This window comes from Callorhinchus milii, unplaced genomic scaffold (assembly GCF_018977255.1).
Source record: "Callorhinchus milii isolate IMCB2004 unplaced genomic scaffold, IMCB_Cmil_1.0 Scaffold10, whole genome shotgun sequence".
Taxonomy (NCBI): domain Eukaryota; kingdom Metazoa; phylum Chordata; class Chondrichthyes; order Chimaeriformes; family Callorhinchidae; genus Callorhinchus; species Callorhinchus milii.
The window spans coordinates 5,036,295-5,055,486 of NW_024704751.1; the positions used below are offsets into that span (position 1 = coordinate 5,036,295).

The 19,192-nt window shown below is 39.3% G+C and overlaps 1 protein-coding gene across 1 annotated transcript in view; it reads left to right on the plus strand.

Annotated features, from left to right (window-relative positions):
• Positions 1-17,941, plus strand: part of LOC103183365 (carboxypeptidase D) — a 36,106-nt gene extending 18,165 nt beyond the window's left edge. Inside the window, exons 6-22 of the mRNA XM_042338559.1 lie at positions 715-1,067; positions 1,294-1,485; positions 2,024-2,191; positions 2,582-2,688; positions 4,678-4,780; positions 5,443-5,585; positions 6,803-6,972; positions 7,523-7,828; positions 8,313-8,508; positions 10,267-10,402; positions 11,318-11,467; positions 11,933-12,028; positions 12,305-12,369; positions 13,231-13,362; positions 13,951-14,136; positions 15,418-15,520; positions 15,965-17,941. Of these exons, the coding sequence (XP_042194493.1) occupies positions 715-1,067; positions 1,294-1,485; positions 2,024-2,191; positions 2,582-2,688; positions 4,678-4,780; positions 5,443-5,585; positions 6,803-6,972; positions 7,523-7,828; positions 8,313-8,508; positions 10,267-10,402; positions 11,318-11,467; positions 11,933-12,028; positions 12,305-12,369; positions 13,231-13,362; positions 13,951-14,136; positions 15,418-15,520; positions 15,965-16,191 (2,833 nt within the window). The 3' untranslated portion in view covers positions 16,192-17,941. The remainder of the gene's footprint in view (positions 1-714; positions 1,068-1,293; positions 1,486-2,023; positions 2,192-2,581; positions 2,689-4,677; positions 4,781-5,442; positions 5,586-6,802; positions 6,973-7,522; positions 7,829-8,312; positions 8,509-10,266; positions 10,403-11,317; positions 11,468-11,932; positions 12,029-12,304; positions 12,370-13,230; positions 13,363-13,950; positions 14,137-15,417; positions 15,521-15,964) is intronic.
• The last annotated feature ends 1,251 nt before the right edge of the window (positions 17,942-19,192 follow it).

The following is a 19,192-nucleotide window of genomic DNA, read 5'->3' on the forward strand; positions in this document are numbered from 1 at the left end:
ACCTCAAGGCCGGACTATGGGAACTCTCTCCTCGCCGGCCTTCCTGGCACTTCCCTCCACAAGCTGCAGATCATTCAGAACTCTGCAGCTCGTGTACTGTCCCGCACCAGGCTTCGGGACCACATCACTCCCACCCTCGCTCGCCTCCACTGGCTCCCCATCCCCCAGAGGATCGAATTCAAGATCCTCATCCTCACCTACAAGGCCATTTATGGCCTCGCTCCGTCCTACCTCTCTGACCTACTATCCCCCTACCTACCTGCCCGTACCCTCTGTTCCTCTGGCTCCGGTTGGCTCCACATCCCCCGCCCCAACCGCCCTACCATCGGTGGCCGGGCCTTCAGCCTCTCAGCCCCTAGGCTCTGGAACTCTATCCCCCAGTGCCTTCGCCACTTCCTCCCTTTCCTCCTTCAAGGCCGGTCTCAAGACCTTTCTCTTTGACCGTGCCTTCAGCTCCCCTCTCGACTCTCTACCCCCTCCTCGCTCCTTCCATCCCCTTGACCATTTCCCCCCTGCTCGGGTCCTGACCCAACTGTCCAGCGCCTTGGGACGTCCTCCCGACGTGAAAGGCGCTCTATAAATAGAATCTTGTTGTTGTTGCTCTTGGCATCGTGCTTTGTGAACCCCAAATTTTTGAATTTTTTGTGGTTTAAATTTCACACAAGAACATTTATGAGCAATTGCAAATTCCGACTGCTGCTTATATCTTTGCAGCTACATACCTGCCACTATCAATGTTGAAGTCCGTGAAGGCCCAGCCACGCAAGTTAATTTTACACTTCAGCCCATGGTGACTGCAGGAAATCACCCTGTTGAGACTACAATCACCGTGGCCACCTCCACCATGTTTGGGATAGAAACACCGACAACAAAAGACAAGTTGCAACCAATACCCAAAGAGCCAGAGACTTCCAGGCACCACAACTATGCCGACATGGCGATCTTCCTGAGGAAATATTCAACAGAATATCGAGAAATCACACGCCTGTATTCAGTTGGGAAATCTGTGGAGAAACGGGAGTTATATGTCATGGAAATATCTGACAAGCCCGGCATTCATGAATTGGGTACGGTTGGGAAAGTATACTAGACTTAAATTGAAATGCATCTTGACTGCAGGGCTCAAAATCAATACTACAGAATTCCCCATCCCAATTCCTGACCTTGCCCTGTTGTGTTCTTAAACATTTAAAACCAGACTCTGGCAGAAACCTCTTGAGGTTCTCTTGAAGCTGCATTGCTAGTGAGTTGTGGCATATTATTTTGCATGGATTAATTTATATATGTTTTTAGGTGAACCTGAATTCAAATACATTGGAAATATGCATGGGAATGAGGTGTTGGGGCGCGAGCTCCTACTAAATCTTATCGAGTACCTCTGCAAAAATTACGGAACTGATCTCGAAGCCACCACTTTAGTGAATAATACCAGAATCCATATCATGCCTTCCATGAATCCTGATGGATATGAAATATCAACAGAAGGTAATGTATAAATTTGAAACTTGATAATGACCCATATTGGTCATTTTTCAGGAATATTTTATTTACTTAGCAACTCCCCCCACCACCCCAATTGTTATTTAATCGCACACCAAAAATTACCATGTGATGATGCTTTGGCAACTTAATTTCCACCAAATTTGATATGCTCGCTTAATAGGATTCCTTCACTCTTTTTTATATAAAGAGAATTTATATACGTCTCCCTTTGAATTCTCCAACTATTTTTGGTCAGTGCCACTCTGAACCTGGCATCAAGGATACAGTTGAGAGTGAGTAACTGCAGTTTGGTTTCAGTTGACAATATTTTTTTGCTTGATCAAATTTCTCTTATGAATTTTATTGTCAACATGCCAACCCAATAGAAAATGAGTTGGACCTTCATCTCATTCCATTGTGTTGACAGAACTGAATGTTTTTCCAACACAAAGTATTCCCTCAGTGCCTTGTTTTCCATTAGCAGTACTAAAGTATATCAATTAAATGCCTCTGATTTTGAAAGGATTTCTTTCGCTCACAGGGGATAAGTCCAGTGTGATAGGTAGAAACAACAGCAACAACTTTGATCTCAATCGCAACTTTCCTGACCAGTTTGTTAATATCACTGATCCACGACAGCCAGAAACCATAGCCGTGATGAACTGGATGAATGAGAATCCTTTTGTATTGTCTGCCAACTTACATGGCGGTAGGTACTTCTTAGCATTTCTGGCTCGCCGAGAATGATGAAAAGGGCTTTTTCCTTTGTTGAAGGAGTAATTGTATAAACAGAAGTGTTAAAACATTTTGCACAACTGCTATGTATTGCAAACGATGAAGAGAATAATATCACACCGACAGTTTACTATTGGGAAACCCGTATAATTTATTTTATAATCCTTAGATATACTACATGCAATGCAGTCCTGCTATAACAGATTTTACTGTAGCACAAATTCCTTTATAACCAGATGCACTAAGTTTAAGTTTTGCCGAGCCAAAATGCGCAACTTCTGTTTCATTAAGTCGCTATCTGTGTTGCTTCCACTTTGCTGACAGAACCATGAATAAAACACTAACGTACTTTTACATTGAACAGGTTCGCTGGTTGTGAATTACCCCTATGATGATGCAGAGGGTATTACACTGTACAGTAAGTGTCCGGATGATGCCATCTTCAGACAGCTGGCAATTTCGTTCTCAAAGGTACTTCATTTTTTTTAGACTAAGCCTTTATACTGTATCCATGAAATTCATTGACATACGGAGACCTCTACAATCACATTAACCATACTGCAACTGTTTTCAGATGTATTGCCCATACTTTGCTGAATGGAGCTGCAGCTATACTATTTTATTAACTATCGCCTTGATTTCACAAAGGGGAATAGCCGAAGTTTTCATATATAATTAAAACAGTTCCCTCAAATATTTGCTTTCGCCTAAGATTATAGCCACAGCTTTTTCAGTGTTTAAGTTAACAGGTGAAGTGATAAAGTCAAAAGACAGGTTTCACAAATATTTCTGAACCTAGTCACTTCAAAGAAAGAAACTGACCAGAGCTAGTGTTTGAGCAGTTGTTCCCTCCTCCACCCAGAACAAAGAACTTAAAGTTTGTGAAATTGAAGGCTATCATTTTAACTGATTGAATTTTAAATGTTGTTTGCTTGAGACAGGTTCTCCAACATAGACTTATAAAATGTGAGATTTTCTCCACACAGCACATTCCTGATATCTTTTGACTAAAGTTTCACTCAGTTTAGTATTGAAAATCCCTCATATTAATGACTGCTTTCATAAGACTTCTGAGCATTTCTCACTATATTTTGCTCAATGCCATCTCTCTAACTTGACCTAGTTTTGACACATTTTCTGTCCTTTACTCACAGTAGCTAATCGTTTATTAGTTTGTTATTTATGGTTTAATATATGCATATTTGGGTCACCACACTGACATTCAGAATTGTGTTAATCTCAGTCTCCTGAGTAACATCATAAATGGTTGACATGTGAGGCCACATTTCATTATGTAGATGTGTCTTTCTGCTGGAATAGATCCAGAGGTTTTATTAGAACAAAGCACTTCACAGGATATACCAAAAGTGCAGTGACTATATATAGGTGAAATTTAGATAAATTTTACCTATCATTGCTAACCAAATTTACAAGAAATGCCATTGTCCCAGTTAATTCACAGAAATAGAACCATAACCCTTTACATTACTTTTCTGTTGAAGTGCATAGATTATAAATTTGCAAAATATTTCATAATGTGTTCTCTAGTTTTCATGATATTCACCAGAGGGGTTGGGGGGGGAGAGGAAACTACAACGTTTTAAATGCTGAACAGAACTACATTTATAATTTAACCCAGTGTTTTAGAACCCCTTTTATTAGCCCAGTTTATCAAAATGAAATATGATTGGCAAATGTGGACATTGTAAGATTTTATTCAGGATTTCATCAAAGGAACTCTGTTTAGATCATAAAAGCACTGTTCCACCACTCCCAAATCCACTTCTATTAAAACGCAGCCAGACACTGTTAGACGAAAGGATGTGAAGGCATAAAGTTGTTTTTAATCTTCCTGCATTAAAGTCAACAGATCTTGTTAATAATGCCGGTCTTGTTGAGACGTATGTTTTGGCTGGCTCTTAAAAGAGCACTTTGTGATGAGTATATGATGTTGGGAAATCTGACTGCATTTTAACTGTCAAAATTGTTTTATCTGTCTTTCGCAATAAACTTTCACACAGTATGGGAACCTCCATTATAACATGTAGCTTCTTTATGATAAAGGATCGCTTCTTTCTGTATAATGCAAATTGCAATAATTTATTGCATTCCAATGCAAGAATTTCACAATATAGTAACTGCAGAAAACAGTATTTAACCATATTTCCCTTAATGTTCGCCCACCTTAGTATCTTGCTTCTTCAGAATATGTAGAGGCCTACATTGGTGCCTTTTAAGAACACAGGAATGTCCTGAACACATGATGTACTGAATTAGTCTTTGTTTGGGTGTGAATGAATGATTTATTTCATGCATTTCCTCTTCTTGCTGGTTTATTTTGTGAATATTTGTTTCACCAGATGAATGAGTTGTCGTTAAGCAAGATCTAGTACTTTGGTTGACAGTCTCTGAGCCCCAACTTACTTTAATACTAATTATGTTCTGGATTCTGTTCTTTAGGAAAATAAGCAAATGTATGGAGGCCACCCATGTACAGATATGTATCCCAATGAATATTTTAGTCAAGGAATCACAAATGGTGCACAATGGTACACTGTACCAGGTAAGAGAAACTGAACAATGGAAGTCATTGTTGTACGGTAAATACACAGATGGTGAAAATGGATTAAAAAAAAGCAGTGAACATTGATATTCTTCAATTTTTACATTGTTTTGGAATCTGACTCAGTGCATCAGATTGCCTCAGACATTGGTTCCTGCATGTTATGCTTTTCTGTGCATAGCACACAGGAAGTGACAGCTGGGTCTGGCCCAATCATCTTTGTAACTGAATTAAAATCATTTTTTTAAAAATCTCTTTATCAAGAGAAACTTGATGAAAATGAGAAAAAAATAAAGTTTTCATCATTCATCTGTTAATTAAGAGCCATATTCCTTGGATTCCATCAATGTCTTCACTGCTGTGGATCTAAACTTCTCAACCTCCCTGGGCTCTTCCTCAGACTCACCAAACCAGTGCGCAGTCTAGGCGTCCAGTTCGACTCCCAGTTGTCCTTCCTCCCCCACATCCGGTCACTGACCAGGACCTGCTTCTTCCACCTCCGCCACATTGCTCGCCTCTGATCGTACTTTACCCCAAATGCAGCTGAAACACTCGTGCATGCGTTTGTCACAGATTAGTGTCAATCCTTTCCTGTCACTTTTTTTAAATTCTGAAGCTCCGAAGCTCTTTCATACAAATAATGTCATTTGTTTTTTTTTCAGGTGGCATGCAGGACTGGAGTTACCTTCACACAAACTGTTTTGAAGTCACCATTGAACTGGGCTGTTTTAAGTTCCCCCTTGCTGAGGATCTACCAAAATATTGGAAGCAAAATAAAAGGTCCCTCCTCCAGTTTATGAAACAGGTAGATCAAGTCTAGCATAAAGTACTCTGTAGCAACTGTTTAATCCTAATATCCACACAGAGTTGATGTTAAGACAGGACTCTAATGTAGTCCCCTATTTGACTGTGTATCTATGTATCCATATGTAGGACGAGAATTATTGTAGCTGCCACTGTCAAAGCTTTTACAAAAAAAACTGAACAGAAACACCAAGACTTTTTTTTAAAGCAATAACTTGCATTGATATGGCGCCCTTCACACTGGAACTTTTTACTCAACATAGGAATATTGGAATATTCTAATGGGAATATGTGTGCTTCTCTGGCACAACTAGATCATTATTTTATTAATGCCATGTACAATTTTTTTGTGGAAGACACTTGGCACCACAGTATTGTCCTACTAGATTGATTCACTCTGGAATATCTGAACAGTAACTGTCCACAAAAAACAAGTTAAAATATCTCTGTGATATAAACAGATGGGGGTGTACATATGCATTGAGTAATTATGTGAATACATAATGTAAATTAAAGCCACCATCAAGTGATAGACTTTGAACATCCTCTCCTGGTCTTTGGGCTGGTGACGATGTGGTTGGTAGTACATAACTAGGTCATAATAGCAAGCCAGCTGCTCCAATTTCCCCTGAAACTCCTAAAAACACTGCACAGGTAGCAGCACAAAGCAGTACAATTCATGCTCAGTGAACTCTTAAGTTTCAGAGAGCACTAAAGCACCTGTCTGCAGGCAGTATAATCCATGGCATTGAAAAGGTGCTGTTTAATACGCCCTACGACGTATACCATATCTATCTCTGGATCGCAGTAGCTGCTAAGCTTTAACAAGCAGCCTGACTGCAGAAGGAACTGCTTATCTGTTTCGATAATCTAGGTATTTTTTGACAAAATTGTTTTGAATACAGTAGTAAATCATTGTCTGGAATTTGGGATGGGGGGGAGCTTCAAAAATTGCAAACTTTTGGTGGACTAGGTTATTGATAATATGCTACGATGCTACCCAAGCTACATATGTTCCCCTATTACAGAATGCTTTGCATCATAGCTATAGGTTACAATGACAAGATTTCATTTGTATAGCCCCTTTCACGTCAGGAGGACATCCCAAGGCACTCCCAAGGTTACTTGGAGTCTGTGCTGATGGCTATTTCTGTTTCAGTTATTAGCCAGGATTAGGTTGAGATTGAACTAATGGATATTTTTAAATTGTGATGCTAGGTCCACAAAGGTGTGAAAGGATTTGTACTTGATGGCTCAAACAGAAAGGGGATTTTCAATGCCACCATCACTGTGGCTGATGTGAACCACCCGATCAAGTCAGCAAAGGACGGAGATTATTGGCGTCTACTCGTCCCTGGTGTCTACAAAATCACAGCTTCAGCTCGCGGGTGAGAACATAGGTTTTGTGTAAAACCAACACCATGCCACAGCAACAAGTGTCAGCTTTTATCTCAATTACTGGAAGTTAATCTTGGACGTCTGAAAACTATCAAACTATTCTATAAATCTTTATTGCTCTTTCATCGCTAGAATGCTGTTTATAGTCCATATCGGGACAGGAGAAGCAGATGGTTTCTGTAGTACTGTCAAAGGAAATGTGCTTGTTCTAACTGACTAAATGTCTACCTGTAGAGGGATTACTGCTATTTGTCTGAAAGAACGATTCTAGCGGAAATGGGATACCTCATGGGTATCTGTTTGTAATTTCTGGATATCTTTAGCATAGCAATAATTAGTGTTCTATGGCAATTGTTTCTACTAACACATGAAAAGCCGCTAATCAAAACCAAATTGGCTGCTTCAGTTTTGAGGGAAGTGGAAATAATCTTTTCTCAGTCTGGAATGAAATTATTTTAATTCTAGTGGGGGAAAAAAAATCAAATGAAGCAGCATTTTTCTGACTACAGTATTTTTACATCTGTCATCAATTTATTGCAGGTACCTCCCAATGACAAAGAATGTGACTGTAAAGGATAGACAAGCTGTAGAAGTCAATTTCACTCTTTCACGTGTTACGGATTACAAAATCAACAGTCACGTCGAAGTGTCCATCAACTCCTCAGCAGGGTCGGAGGAGGAGTTTAACAAACTGGTAAAGAATCTGTCCTCTAAGGAAGGATTGAACAACTTGATTTTATCTTCACCCATCAACCTCAATCTGTATCGCTACCATGACTACAAAGACCTCTCGGAAGTTCTACGAGGCTTGCACAACAACTACCCAGGGATTACAAAATTGAGGCGGTGAGAATTATTTTTGCTGTGTGTTATCTTTCTGAGCTCCTGCTCCGTGCACCAACCGTGGCTGAAAGAGCAGGCCCACAGTGGTACCTTGGACCACTCTTATGCAAAGTACCTTACGTAAGAGACGCCCGAGGCAGCTGCCTCTGCTGGAAACTAATGACATCTGCTTAATGTCTATTGAATCTGTGTATGTGTCCCAATACTGTACTATTGTAATAAACCTGTTGGAGCTTTTCATTTATAGTTATGCCGTGCTGTTTATTTGACCTATTTAAATTTATACATTAGGTGGTTTCTTTCTTATTATTTTTAATTGTTTATATATGGTTAAAAAATATATAATTTTGGAATAATATCTGGTGATATTATTGGCCATATGCTTTTGTTCACCTGGCAATGTCCAAGCGCTCTTGTTTTCGATTGCATGTTCCCGAATACATTTCAGGGATTATTTTGATTTTGTTTGCTATTCATTTTAATACAGACTGGGGCAGAGTGCAGAATATCGGCAGATTTGGGCCCTGGAAATCTCAAACAAACCCAAGGAGGTTGAGCTGGCAGAACCAAAGATTAAGTTTATTGCTGGAGTTCACGGCAACGCTCCTGCTGGTTCCGAGCTACTGCTTGCATTTGCAGAGTTCCTTTGCATTTTGTATGAGAAAAATAACGCCATTACTAAGGTAACAACTTGTATTGATATAACACTCTTTATGTAGGATCACATCTCAGAGAGCTGACATTTCATATGCTAATATAATCATGTCTGCCTTTTGCTTCTTCTATCTGTTTTTGATATGAAAAACATGTAACTTTCCTAAAATGATCTGCTGTGTCCCATATCCACATATAGAAGTGTTGTTATTTATTAAACCACATTACTGCTTACTCTTCATTAACTTGAATTATAGCAGGATGATTCAAAAAGTGGCTGGTTCCGCCAGCTTCACACCCCCATTGTTCCCAATCGGGGGTGTGTCCACATCCTTGAAGGTGTCGGTTATTTTTAGTTGATTTGCTGGGAACGAGCTTCTTTGCAGGAAAGGAACTTTGTAGTTGGGAATAGTAAAATTCATCTTCTGAAGGATTCTCGAGTGCTCAATCTTTGAGGGCTTAAGATGAAAGATCAGGACTTGTTGTCCAAAGCAGGCAAGTGGAAAGCAAGCATGTTTAGGAGCTTGGATGATCATTTTTACCACATAGGATGTGGAATACGTTAACAGAAGTGAAAACCCTCATTCAATTATATCATTTAAAGTTAAACAAAGCACAATTATGGTATGGGAAATGCAATTAAAATTGATGGCTCAAGGAAGTTAGCTTCTCTTGTATGATATATTAGGCACTGGGTTGCTGAATCAGCATTCTCTAAAATCTCTATCCCAGGCTCAATGGCATTTGTTTAAGTTAAACAGCTCTTAAACAGTCTGCCTGATAAATACTGTGCGTACTGGGATGCTCCAGGGAAGATTTTTTTTATGTTAAGGAAGTGCTCTTTTATTTTTCGAAGAAAACTTTGACATTTTTCAAAGCTGTGATATAGCTGTGATTCAAAGCTATGAATAACTACTCAACATGTTGCTCTGCGTGCTGCATTTCATAACATATGCGTTGTATTAGTGTCTTCTATCACAATAGCTTGCCCAGGCCTACACGATAGATAAGATTTTGAAAATGTATCCTTTTGAAAGTAATTGGCAGCATTTGTTAGTACAAAGGAAAGATTGAGTCAATCAGCTGCACTTCCTTCCCTCCTGTCCGCTAATTGCTTGCACAATTTTGTGATGGGCACAAATTCACAGAGCCCTAGAATTGAGAATAACCTTGAAAGGAAATCAGCAGTGTACAGACGCAGGTTAAGTTCATTTTATTAATTGTACACAGCTGACATTAAAGCTGCCCCTTTGAGGTAAGGCACTGTAGATTTGTAAGATGTTATAATTTGGTGAAAAGTGAGGGTTTTGGAGACTGGATGGAAGCTAAGCTGAGTCGTTGACACAGGGAACATGAGAACAAGAGTTCATTGTAGAGACTAATCATAAGACTCATCTTGTGTCATTGTATCCACATCACAGACTTATGAACAGATCTCTGTGATAATACATGGTGAGTGTATTGATGTGTTTGTTCTTGTGTGCCGAGTACAGGGCAGAAATGAAGCAATGAGATTGTAACAAAGTGAATATATGTTGTGCTAAATTACCACCAAGTTGAGGCAGAAATGCTCTGAATTTTGTTTAACAGACATAGCGTAATTTCAGAGACTCCTTTTCAATTATTGATAATAATCCTTGCATTTGATATAGCCCCTCATCACATCTGCGAGTCGTCTCGAAGCGCTTCACAGAATATTCTGTAAAGTGAATTGACTGTATATTTTGATAGTATTTGAGAGAAGAATTGCATCTGAAAAAATTAACTCATGGAAACTCTTTCTACAGTTGATCAATGAGACGAAGATTGTGATTGTACCATCAGTCAATCCCGATGGCAGAGAAATTGCACAAGAAGGACGGTGCACGTCTAAAGTTGGACTAACAAATGCACATGGCAAGGATTTGGACAAGGATTTCAAAGGTATTCTATTTTAATAGGCGACTACTGACTTCAAAAGGATTCACAGTGCTGATACCCACCCCTGCATCCACTTTAATACCATAATACTTTAAGAATGCGTATATAAAACTGGCCAATTTTTAAAAAACTGAATTCCCAACTGCAGTATTTGATTTTAGAAAGCCTCCCTGCCTTCCCTCTGCCCAGCGTACAATGCATTCAGAATTATCTCACGGATGTAGTTTTGTAACAAATTTGAAACAAGTAGAAGGATATTGTAAAAACTGTCTACTTAATGCAGCTTTTAGTATAAACCATCTAAGATCTCTGGAAATACTTCCTCATTCCTTCAAGGCACAGACGCTCCTCTTTGACAGCGCCTTCGGTCGCCCTCCTACCCCCTCCGCTTCCTGCCCTCCACTCCTCCCCTTCCTGCCCTCCACCCCTCCTGATCCCAACCCTCTGCCTGGGTATAAAAACCCTGACCAGCGCTTTGTGACGTCCTCCCAATGTGAAAAGCGCGACATAAATGTCATTTGTTGTTGTCATTGTTACAACTTTATGCTATGCATAGTATCCTATGCAATGCTAAAATATGAAATGTCATCGCTCAGAATTGGGCACTAATCATTCCAATTGCTGATTGTCAATCTGTTACTAAATGGAACACATTGTAAATCATCCTACAAATATCGGGCGTCTTATTTTGGGTTCTGTGTGTAAAAGCCATTGTCAATGTAAAGTGACGTGAAACTAGCACTTAAGTTATCAGATCTATTTATTTTCATTGTAAGGTGGTAAATCCGGGCAAAACATCACCACTTGTTTTGGTACTTTGTACATTTCATATATCAATTAAGAGTAGCGTGCTTAAGTATGTTTCTTCACGAGCTTAATTGTATATTGGTATTAACAGACACCCTTGTCTTTTGCTAGGAAACTCTACAGAACAATTAGCGGCCATGCAACCTGAGACTAGAGTGATTGTTGAAAACCTGATCCTTAACCAAGGCTACACACTGTCTGTTGTTTTAGATGGTGGCTCTCTCCTGGCTACTTACCCTTATGATAAGCCTGTGCAAACTGGTATGTATCCAGGATGTAAATATGTAAACATTGTTCATTTCACATTGTATTATGGGGACTTGTTTCGTCACTGAGCACTCTAATTTTGGAATCTGGATTTTTGGAATTGGTGTGGACACTGATTAGCTTCAAGGACTGTGGAAAAGTAAGCCAGTTTCTTTTCTTAGAAACAAACCTTAGACACTGTTATTCCAACATCTGTCTGCTCGGTCTTGACATGCCTTCGTAGCATTTCTCTGAAAATATTTGGTGCTTAGCTGCATAAAGTCACACTAGAGTGATGAAATGGTACATTCTGCAAACAACTTCAGTGAAGGGTCTTCTTTAAGTGCCTCGGTACATGAAGTATTAATCCTGTCCATCCTGTTTCCTATCACAAACTGTGAGCATGGGGAGGCGCAAAGGGCTGCCAATGTTCAGTGCTGTGCGACCTCTAATTCAGCACAATCTGTTTTCCCTCGACAGTGGAAAATGAGGAAACATTGAAATATTTGGCAACTGTGTATTCTACCAACCACCCAAGAATGCACTTGGGCCGTCCTGGCTGCCCTAATAACACAGGTAAGGATATATATTCAAAGTGTCTACACCAACACAATCCACAGCACAACAGGAACATGCTACAGGCAAAAAAAATCAGCTTTCAGCATTGTAGTTTATCACCATTGCTGCTGCTATTTGTATATTCTCATTCAGTGTAATTCTCTTGATGGTATTGCAACACCACCATAGAGGAGAAGACAATTGCTTACAATGATTTGGTCCTTGCAGAGTGCATTGCATAAAGTGGTGGAAAACTGTTTTGCCAACAACAGTGACTGATTTTATTTATTACAGAAGAAAATATCCCTCATGGTGTTCTGCGTGGGGCTCAGTGGCATGGTCACATGTTCAGCATGAAGGTAAGCAGTTTTCATCTATGCACAAAATTAGGCACAAGATCTATTAAACTGCAGTAATACCCTAAAATAATGGAAATATAATATTATAAGTATCTTAATACAAAACTCAATAGATCTCTGTTTGTTGAAAACTTTAACTTTTCCATTCTTATACTGCCCTCTTGTGGATCTGCAAATCTTGAGCTAACTTTTGTTTATGCTGCCCTCGTTCAAACTGAATTAAATCCTGCAGGCTTCCAGTTTGTGAAATATAAGCCTAAAGGGTTTACATGAAAGAGCAAAGACGTTTTTTTTTCTGCCACAATTTTTGCTCCAGAAAATAATAATCCTTGCATTTGATATAACATCTTCATGTTGTTGAGACATCTCAAATACTTCACAAGATATACTGTAAAATAGATTGTCTGTGTATTTTGTGGGTGAAACATAGCATCCAATTACACAAACCAATGTCCCACAAACAGCCATGGATTGAGTTACCAATTTTATTTGGAGGATTGTTCGCCCGGACACTGGGAGAAACTTCCTTCTCTTTTTGAAGAATGCCATGATATAGTGCAGTAAAGAGATGGCTCCTGATGTGGCTAGGTGAAAATTCATTAAAAAAACTGAAACAATAACCAAAAGAAAATAGGTATTGGATAAAGCTTAGTTTTTAGTTATTTTTAGGGTTTTTCTTTACCTTGGCTCATAGTCGCAGGTCTGTTTCTTGCCAAGAAATAGGAATGTGTGTTTTCTTGGCTCCTATCACTCATGTATTTGGTTTGCAGGATTTTGTTTTACATTGATCGGAGTTTTGTTTGGAATGCCATTATATCAGCTGTTAGAAGAATTTTCATTTTCTGATCTCTTTTGTTGTAGGATTTCAGTGTCACTTATGGCCACTGTCCTGAGATCACAGTTTACACGAGCTGCTGTAATTTCCCACCATCAAAAGATCTCCCTGCACTTTGGAATGAGAACAAGAAAGCTTTACTCAGCATGCTTGTTGAGGTGAGTATTTAGCATCAAAATTGAGCAAAGCCCCCCCTACCTTAAGAAAGAACATTTTTGTACAGTAGGGAACGTACCATAACACAACACAGTATAAGAAACCCCTCCACCAAATGATTGATTCTCCCTTTAAACTTGGATATTGTTTGAAAAATCCAGACAGTTCTCATTATTATCTGTGTGAGCTTTGACAATGAGTGTTGATATGCCTTTCGTGCTGGATCTTGTCCTCACCCAGTGTCCACACATTCACCTTTGGTGGGTATCATTGGAATGTCCTGGCTAATTTTCTCTCCCTCGTTTGGGATCATGAGACCACTTGTAAACGCTCATAATACCACCTGGGTTACATCAGCTATACCAGCGCAGACCATGGACCTCAACTTAAAACTCATAGACAGTCTATTCTGTTAATGCTCCCTCCAAATGTTCAGTTATTGGAAATGACTGTGACAGAAGAACAATTGGCAACATTTACTTGTACACAGATTCTGTTGTGATGTCCCCATTGTGATATTTGATCAGTTTCCTATTGGGATGGCTTTAGTTTTACACATCCTATTTTTCACCCGGCGTTTTATTTTTCAGGTTCATAAAGGGGTGCGTGGAAAGGTTACTGACACAACTGGCAAACCCATTCCGAATGCATTGATTATTCTGAATGATGGTATTAAAGTACTGACTTCAGAGGGTGGCTACTTCCATGTTCTGCTCGCTCCGGGACCTCACGACATTGATGCACTAGCAGAAGGATACAAGCACCAACGCAAACAGGTAAGAAGTAAGATGTGCGTCACGTCAGCTGCCTTGTGATAACTACTGGTTATTTCAGTTCTACTAATATAACCAAGGGGAGTATGCTGCCAATTAGGCTGATTAAAAAGAAAAAAAAAATTAATTTGAGAGTTCAAAATAAGTATTGATATTTAATAAGAGAAGACAATTTTGTATTTTACCGTTTTAAAACCTTAGCTTTACAATGCCAATAAAAGGTTATGACAGCAGATGACATGAGTTCCTATCACCAGCCCCAGCGCAGTGTCCTAATTATTTATTGCATTTTAGGCTGGAGTTTTGTCCTCAAGGTGAGGGACATTCGTGCTGGAGACAGGAGCACTTTCCCACATTTTACACCCAGTCTCAGCAACAAGAGCACTTCCAGATCAGGTATAGAATAGGCTATATGCAGAATAAAGCTCCCTTGAAAATTCTGAAGACCAGTATTAATTTGGCAACCAATATGAAATCAATGGTCATTATCATGCTATGAGCCAGCCCCAACTAAGGACAAGTGAGATGGCCCAGTTAATTCCACCTGTCTAATCAGGCGGAGCGGAAACTTTCAAACCTTCAGCCTTGGTGAGATTCAAGCCCAGGTTGCAGCGTGAAAGGGACCGTAACCTGCTGAACCGCTTGTCTCATTTGGTTTGCTGGTTTATGCTTTCCAGTCAATTTAATGGGTTATTCTTATAGAGATTATTTTAGAAATCTTGATTGTTAAGTTTCAATCCCTGTCAGTGTTGAGTTAGCTGATCTTGTTTGGGACAACATTAGGAATGTTACGGTTAGCCTCATCGACTCATTAAGGAAGGGAGAATCTGCTAGGATTCCTACACTTGATTACCCCTGCTGGAAGGTGCTCATTTGTGGACAGCAAAGGATGAAATTCCTATCGATAATATGGGAAGTGATATTGACAGAGTTGGCCTCTAATGGCATTTACCTAATAATATTGTACTTCATCATGGTTGTTACACAAAATGTTGACTGGGATTTCAGCTCATCTATGATGCTTTCCCTCGTGGTTGAGCAGCCTTTTCACACTCACGGTTGAGACCCACAAATTACAAAAGTGTGCTACTGCGAATTCTTCCCCCAAGTTGTTTGTGTCCTGTTTTAGATTCATATTTTCCCCAATACCACATAGCGATCTTCATGTTTATTTTTTGAAAATTTGTCTTTTGATCTACGTAATTCTCCATGTAATGGCAATTCACAATGATTTACTTCATCATGCTTGAAAATATAACCAATTGTTATCTTCTTGTACTGTAGGTATTTGTGTCATCATACGAATCAGCTAGCTCTTTGGTAATAGTTGTTGAAGTGGACAACAAATTGTTTGGTCTACCCAGAGAACTAGTTGTGACAGCAGCAGGTAAGAATCTATCACCTGGTTAGTCATTTATAGCAAAGGGTTACTAATAGTCCTGTAGCCTCGTGGTTGGAGCACTCGCCTTGCAAGTGAGAGAACCTGGGTTCGATTCCTGGGTAGGGCGAAACTTTGGGCAAGTTTCCTTACTCTACAAGCCTCTGTTTACCTAGCAGTAAGTAGAAACCTGGCTGTTAATCAATTGACTTTTCTGGGGGTAATAATCCCTTAAAAATATTTTAAAAAATAAATATTTGGTCACTCAATCCACGACTGTTTGTGGGACACTTGTAATTGCCTGCTGCATTTTTCCCACAAAATATACATAAATAAAATATACAGTATTCTGTGAAGCGCTTTGAGATGTCTTGAAGACATGCAAGGATTATTATTATTATTAGACTTTCTTTGGCCTGCAACGACATTATGGGCTTTTATCTCTTTAATCAGGTGCATCAATGTCAGCGATTTTTGTGACCGCCTGCATTGTATGGTGCGTCTGCTCTATTAAGTCAAACCACCAGAAGGATGGCTTCCACCGCTTGAGGCAGCATCGGGACGAGTACGAAGATGAGATCCGAATGATGTCCATGGGCTCAAAGAAATCCCTTCTCAGTAGCGAGTTCCAGGATGAAACGGACAGTGACGAAGACACTTTATATGTTAATAAACATTAGCACATCAAGTCCGTTCCATTGGCTTGGCAATAATGATCATTACCTTTTGCCAAGAACACCTTCTGCTCCTGGCCTTGAATTGAGCAAAACCTCCCATGGAGAGGAAATGCTTGAACTACTGTAACGACTCGAGTGGAAATCTCCGGGTGTTGTTTCAGTGACATTCACGATTGCCCTTTTTGGAAGAGTAGAATGTTGCGAGATTGAGTGACAGCTCTCACCGTCACTTAAATATTGCACATATCCTAACCCGACAGTCGATTTGCACTGTAGCTTAACGGTCAGCCATGCAAAGAATGTTAGAGTAACTACCACCTGAGCCTCTGTCTATCAAGTACTGAAAAACTGTACCATTATTAAAAGCTGCAGGGTAACTTTGTTTTTAATATATAGGAAAGCAAAAGATGCACAATTTCCTTTTTCTAACCTCCAGCCATTTCGTAATTCTCCTTTTGGAGGGTGAGCTGTATTCTCTGCAAATGTAGTTTTGAAAAGAAATGGAGTGGAAGTGAAATTGCACTTTTAAAGCTGTGGCATTTTAAAGTGTAATGCACTTCAATCAAAGATATGCTGCAGCTTTGTTTGGTGTAAGAGTATTACAGAGGTAAGGGGTGTGTGTGTGTTAGTGTGTCTGTTATTCTCTCCCCCCCCCATCCCCTTTCCCACTCCTCATTAGAAAACTTCAGGATTCTAGTGTTTAAATGAGCATTTTTTCTGCTTCAATGCTCTGAAGTTGATTCTAATTCCAGAAACACCAGCAATTTAAAATTGCAGTGCAAATCTACCCGAGCGCTGCTAAGTGTTGCATCATTCAAAACAATGCAGGAGGTGATTGTGAAGAAGTGAATCCAGACCATTTGTTCTTAAACGATGCGTTTGCTTTCATTTTTGTCACAATGAACACTGGTACTGTGTACTGTTTTTTTTTTGAATAATGGCTTTTTGGGGGGAGGGGGAATGGGGGAGAAAGGATGACGAGAATGGGCTAATTAGACCTTCCTGGAAATGGTATCATCTGCTCTTTCCTGGTCACTGATAATTATTTTTTAAAAATTAGCTTTGTTTTCTTATATATATATATATATATATATATAGGACGTTTTTCCACAACTGTCATCCTTATTTGCAACTTCATAACAAAACTGCAGAAATACCGATTTGTAGACCAGCTTAAAATCTACATTTTAACTTTTTACTGTAAAAATGAAGTACTGTTACACAGTGTAGATAAGAGGTTGCTTTCAGGTGAATAACGACAGAAGAGGTGGCTACTGAAAAGAGACTTCAACATCTTACGTTTGAAGCACATTTTTCAAAATTTTTATAGTCCTGCCATTTGGCATGTCGTTCTTTTCAAAATACCGAGGCGATGTGGGTGACAGTTCATATAATAATGGACTCTGCGTGTGTGCGAGAGTATGTTTGCGTGAATGTTTTGTTGCGTGCCACTGAATGTATACCTGGATTGCCTAAATACAGTATGATGATCACCAGAAATACAGCATTGCCAAAAACACCTGATTTTTTTTGTATATTAGTTTACTCATTAAATACTTTCTGCTGGAATTTTAGCCCCATTGTGGTGTTGGAGAATTATTTTAAATATTATAATCTTCACTCGTTCATTTGTACTTTCTTTCGCACAGGATTGTTTTGTCAAGATTTGTGTATTTAATTCTAAATACTGTGACTTTAACTGGATATCAGTGAAAAGGTTTGGCGTCTGAAAATAAATATTTCATCAAGCACATAGATGCTGTTGTGCTGTTTTGTATTTGAAGTTTAACTTTTGTCCTCCATTGCTTATTCTGGAATGAACAGGATTCCCTTCACGTCACTGTCGGTAGCCAAGCCTTCACTACTAAGCCCCTAACCTCTGGAACTCACTCCGTCTCGCTCCCTTTCTATCAGTCTTTAAATCCAACCTAAAAACCTAATTTGACCAAACCTTCCCCCATTTGCACTCCCTTTCACTCTAGTGTCCAACTCTGTCTTACTGAAGCGCTCAGAGACGTTATCCTACATGAAGGACACTATATAAATGCGAGTTGTTGTTGTTGTAGATGGGTCAACTAAGAACACAAGACCTTGTGTGCAACTCAGTTTCCATTTCATCAAATCAAAATGTTTCAGTCTTATTTAAGAGGCACTATTTATCCTGGTGATTTATTGAGGAAGAGAAGAATCTCCAAAAGTGAAATATCACCAAAGAAGTGTTCTGAATGATTCAGGAAACTTGTGGCTGTTTGCTGTGATGCCATCATGGCCGGAGGCCTTCAAAAAAGCCTTCAAATATCTAAAAAGTTTTGTACAGGTTTATAATATGACTCGATACAGATGGCGATATACCTGCTTATTTACTACAGGAAGGTTGCAAATCTGTTGAAATATTATTGGACAGGCAATAACCTTTTGCAGTTTCCAGTCTTAATTTTAAAAGCATGTGTGAATTGATTCGTAGTCAAGATGGTTATCGGCGATGGAGCTGTTTTGCTGATGTTTCTCTGAATAAAGTTGCCAACACTCTGCTACATTTAGAAATAAGCCCTTGGAGCGCTCAGGATGACTTCTCTCCTCATATTTTCCAGGGCTGCAGTAATTCATCCAGTGGCAGCACTCCTTGATCTGCCACTATGAAAGATTAACGAGGCGAACTTGAAATGAAGTTTACGCTCTTCCAATCCATTGGTTGGTTGAAGTTTGCCAGTTGTAGTCGTGCAGGATGTGGTAATTGATGTCCGTGAGCGACATTTTGCACTTACAAATAAGTGTAAAAACAACCATTTTATTTAAAGAGCAGTCACAGTGAAGACAGACTAAAGAGGATAAAAATGTTCTTGCTGCTGGTAATTGAACATCTGACGTTTCATTTTTCCCATTCATTTAGTTCTGCAGTGAAAGTACATTTATGTATAAAGTCACTGGCATCTAAATATTTATCTTTGTTTAGCACTTTGGACATCTAATATATGGCACAGTACAAATTTACAGTTGATTCCAT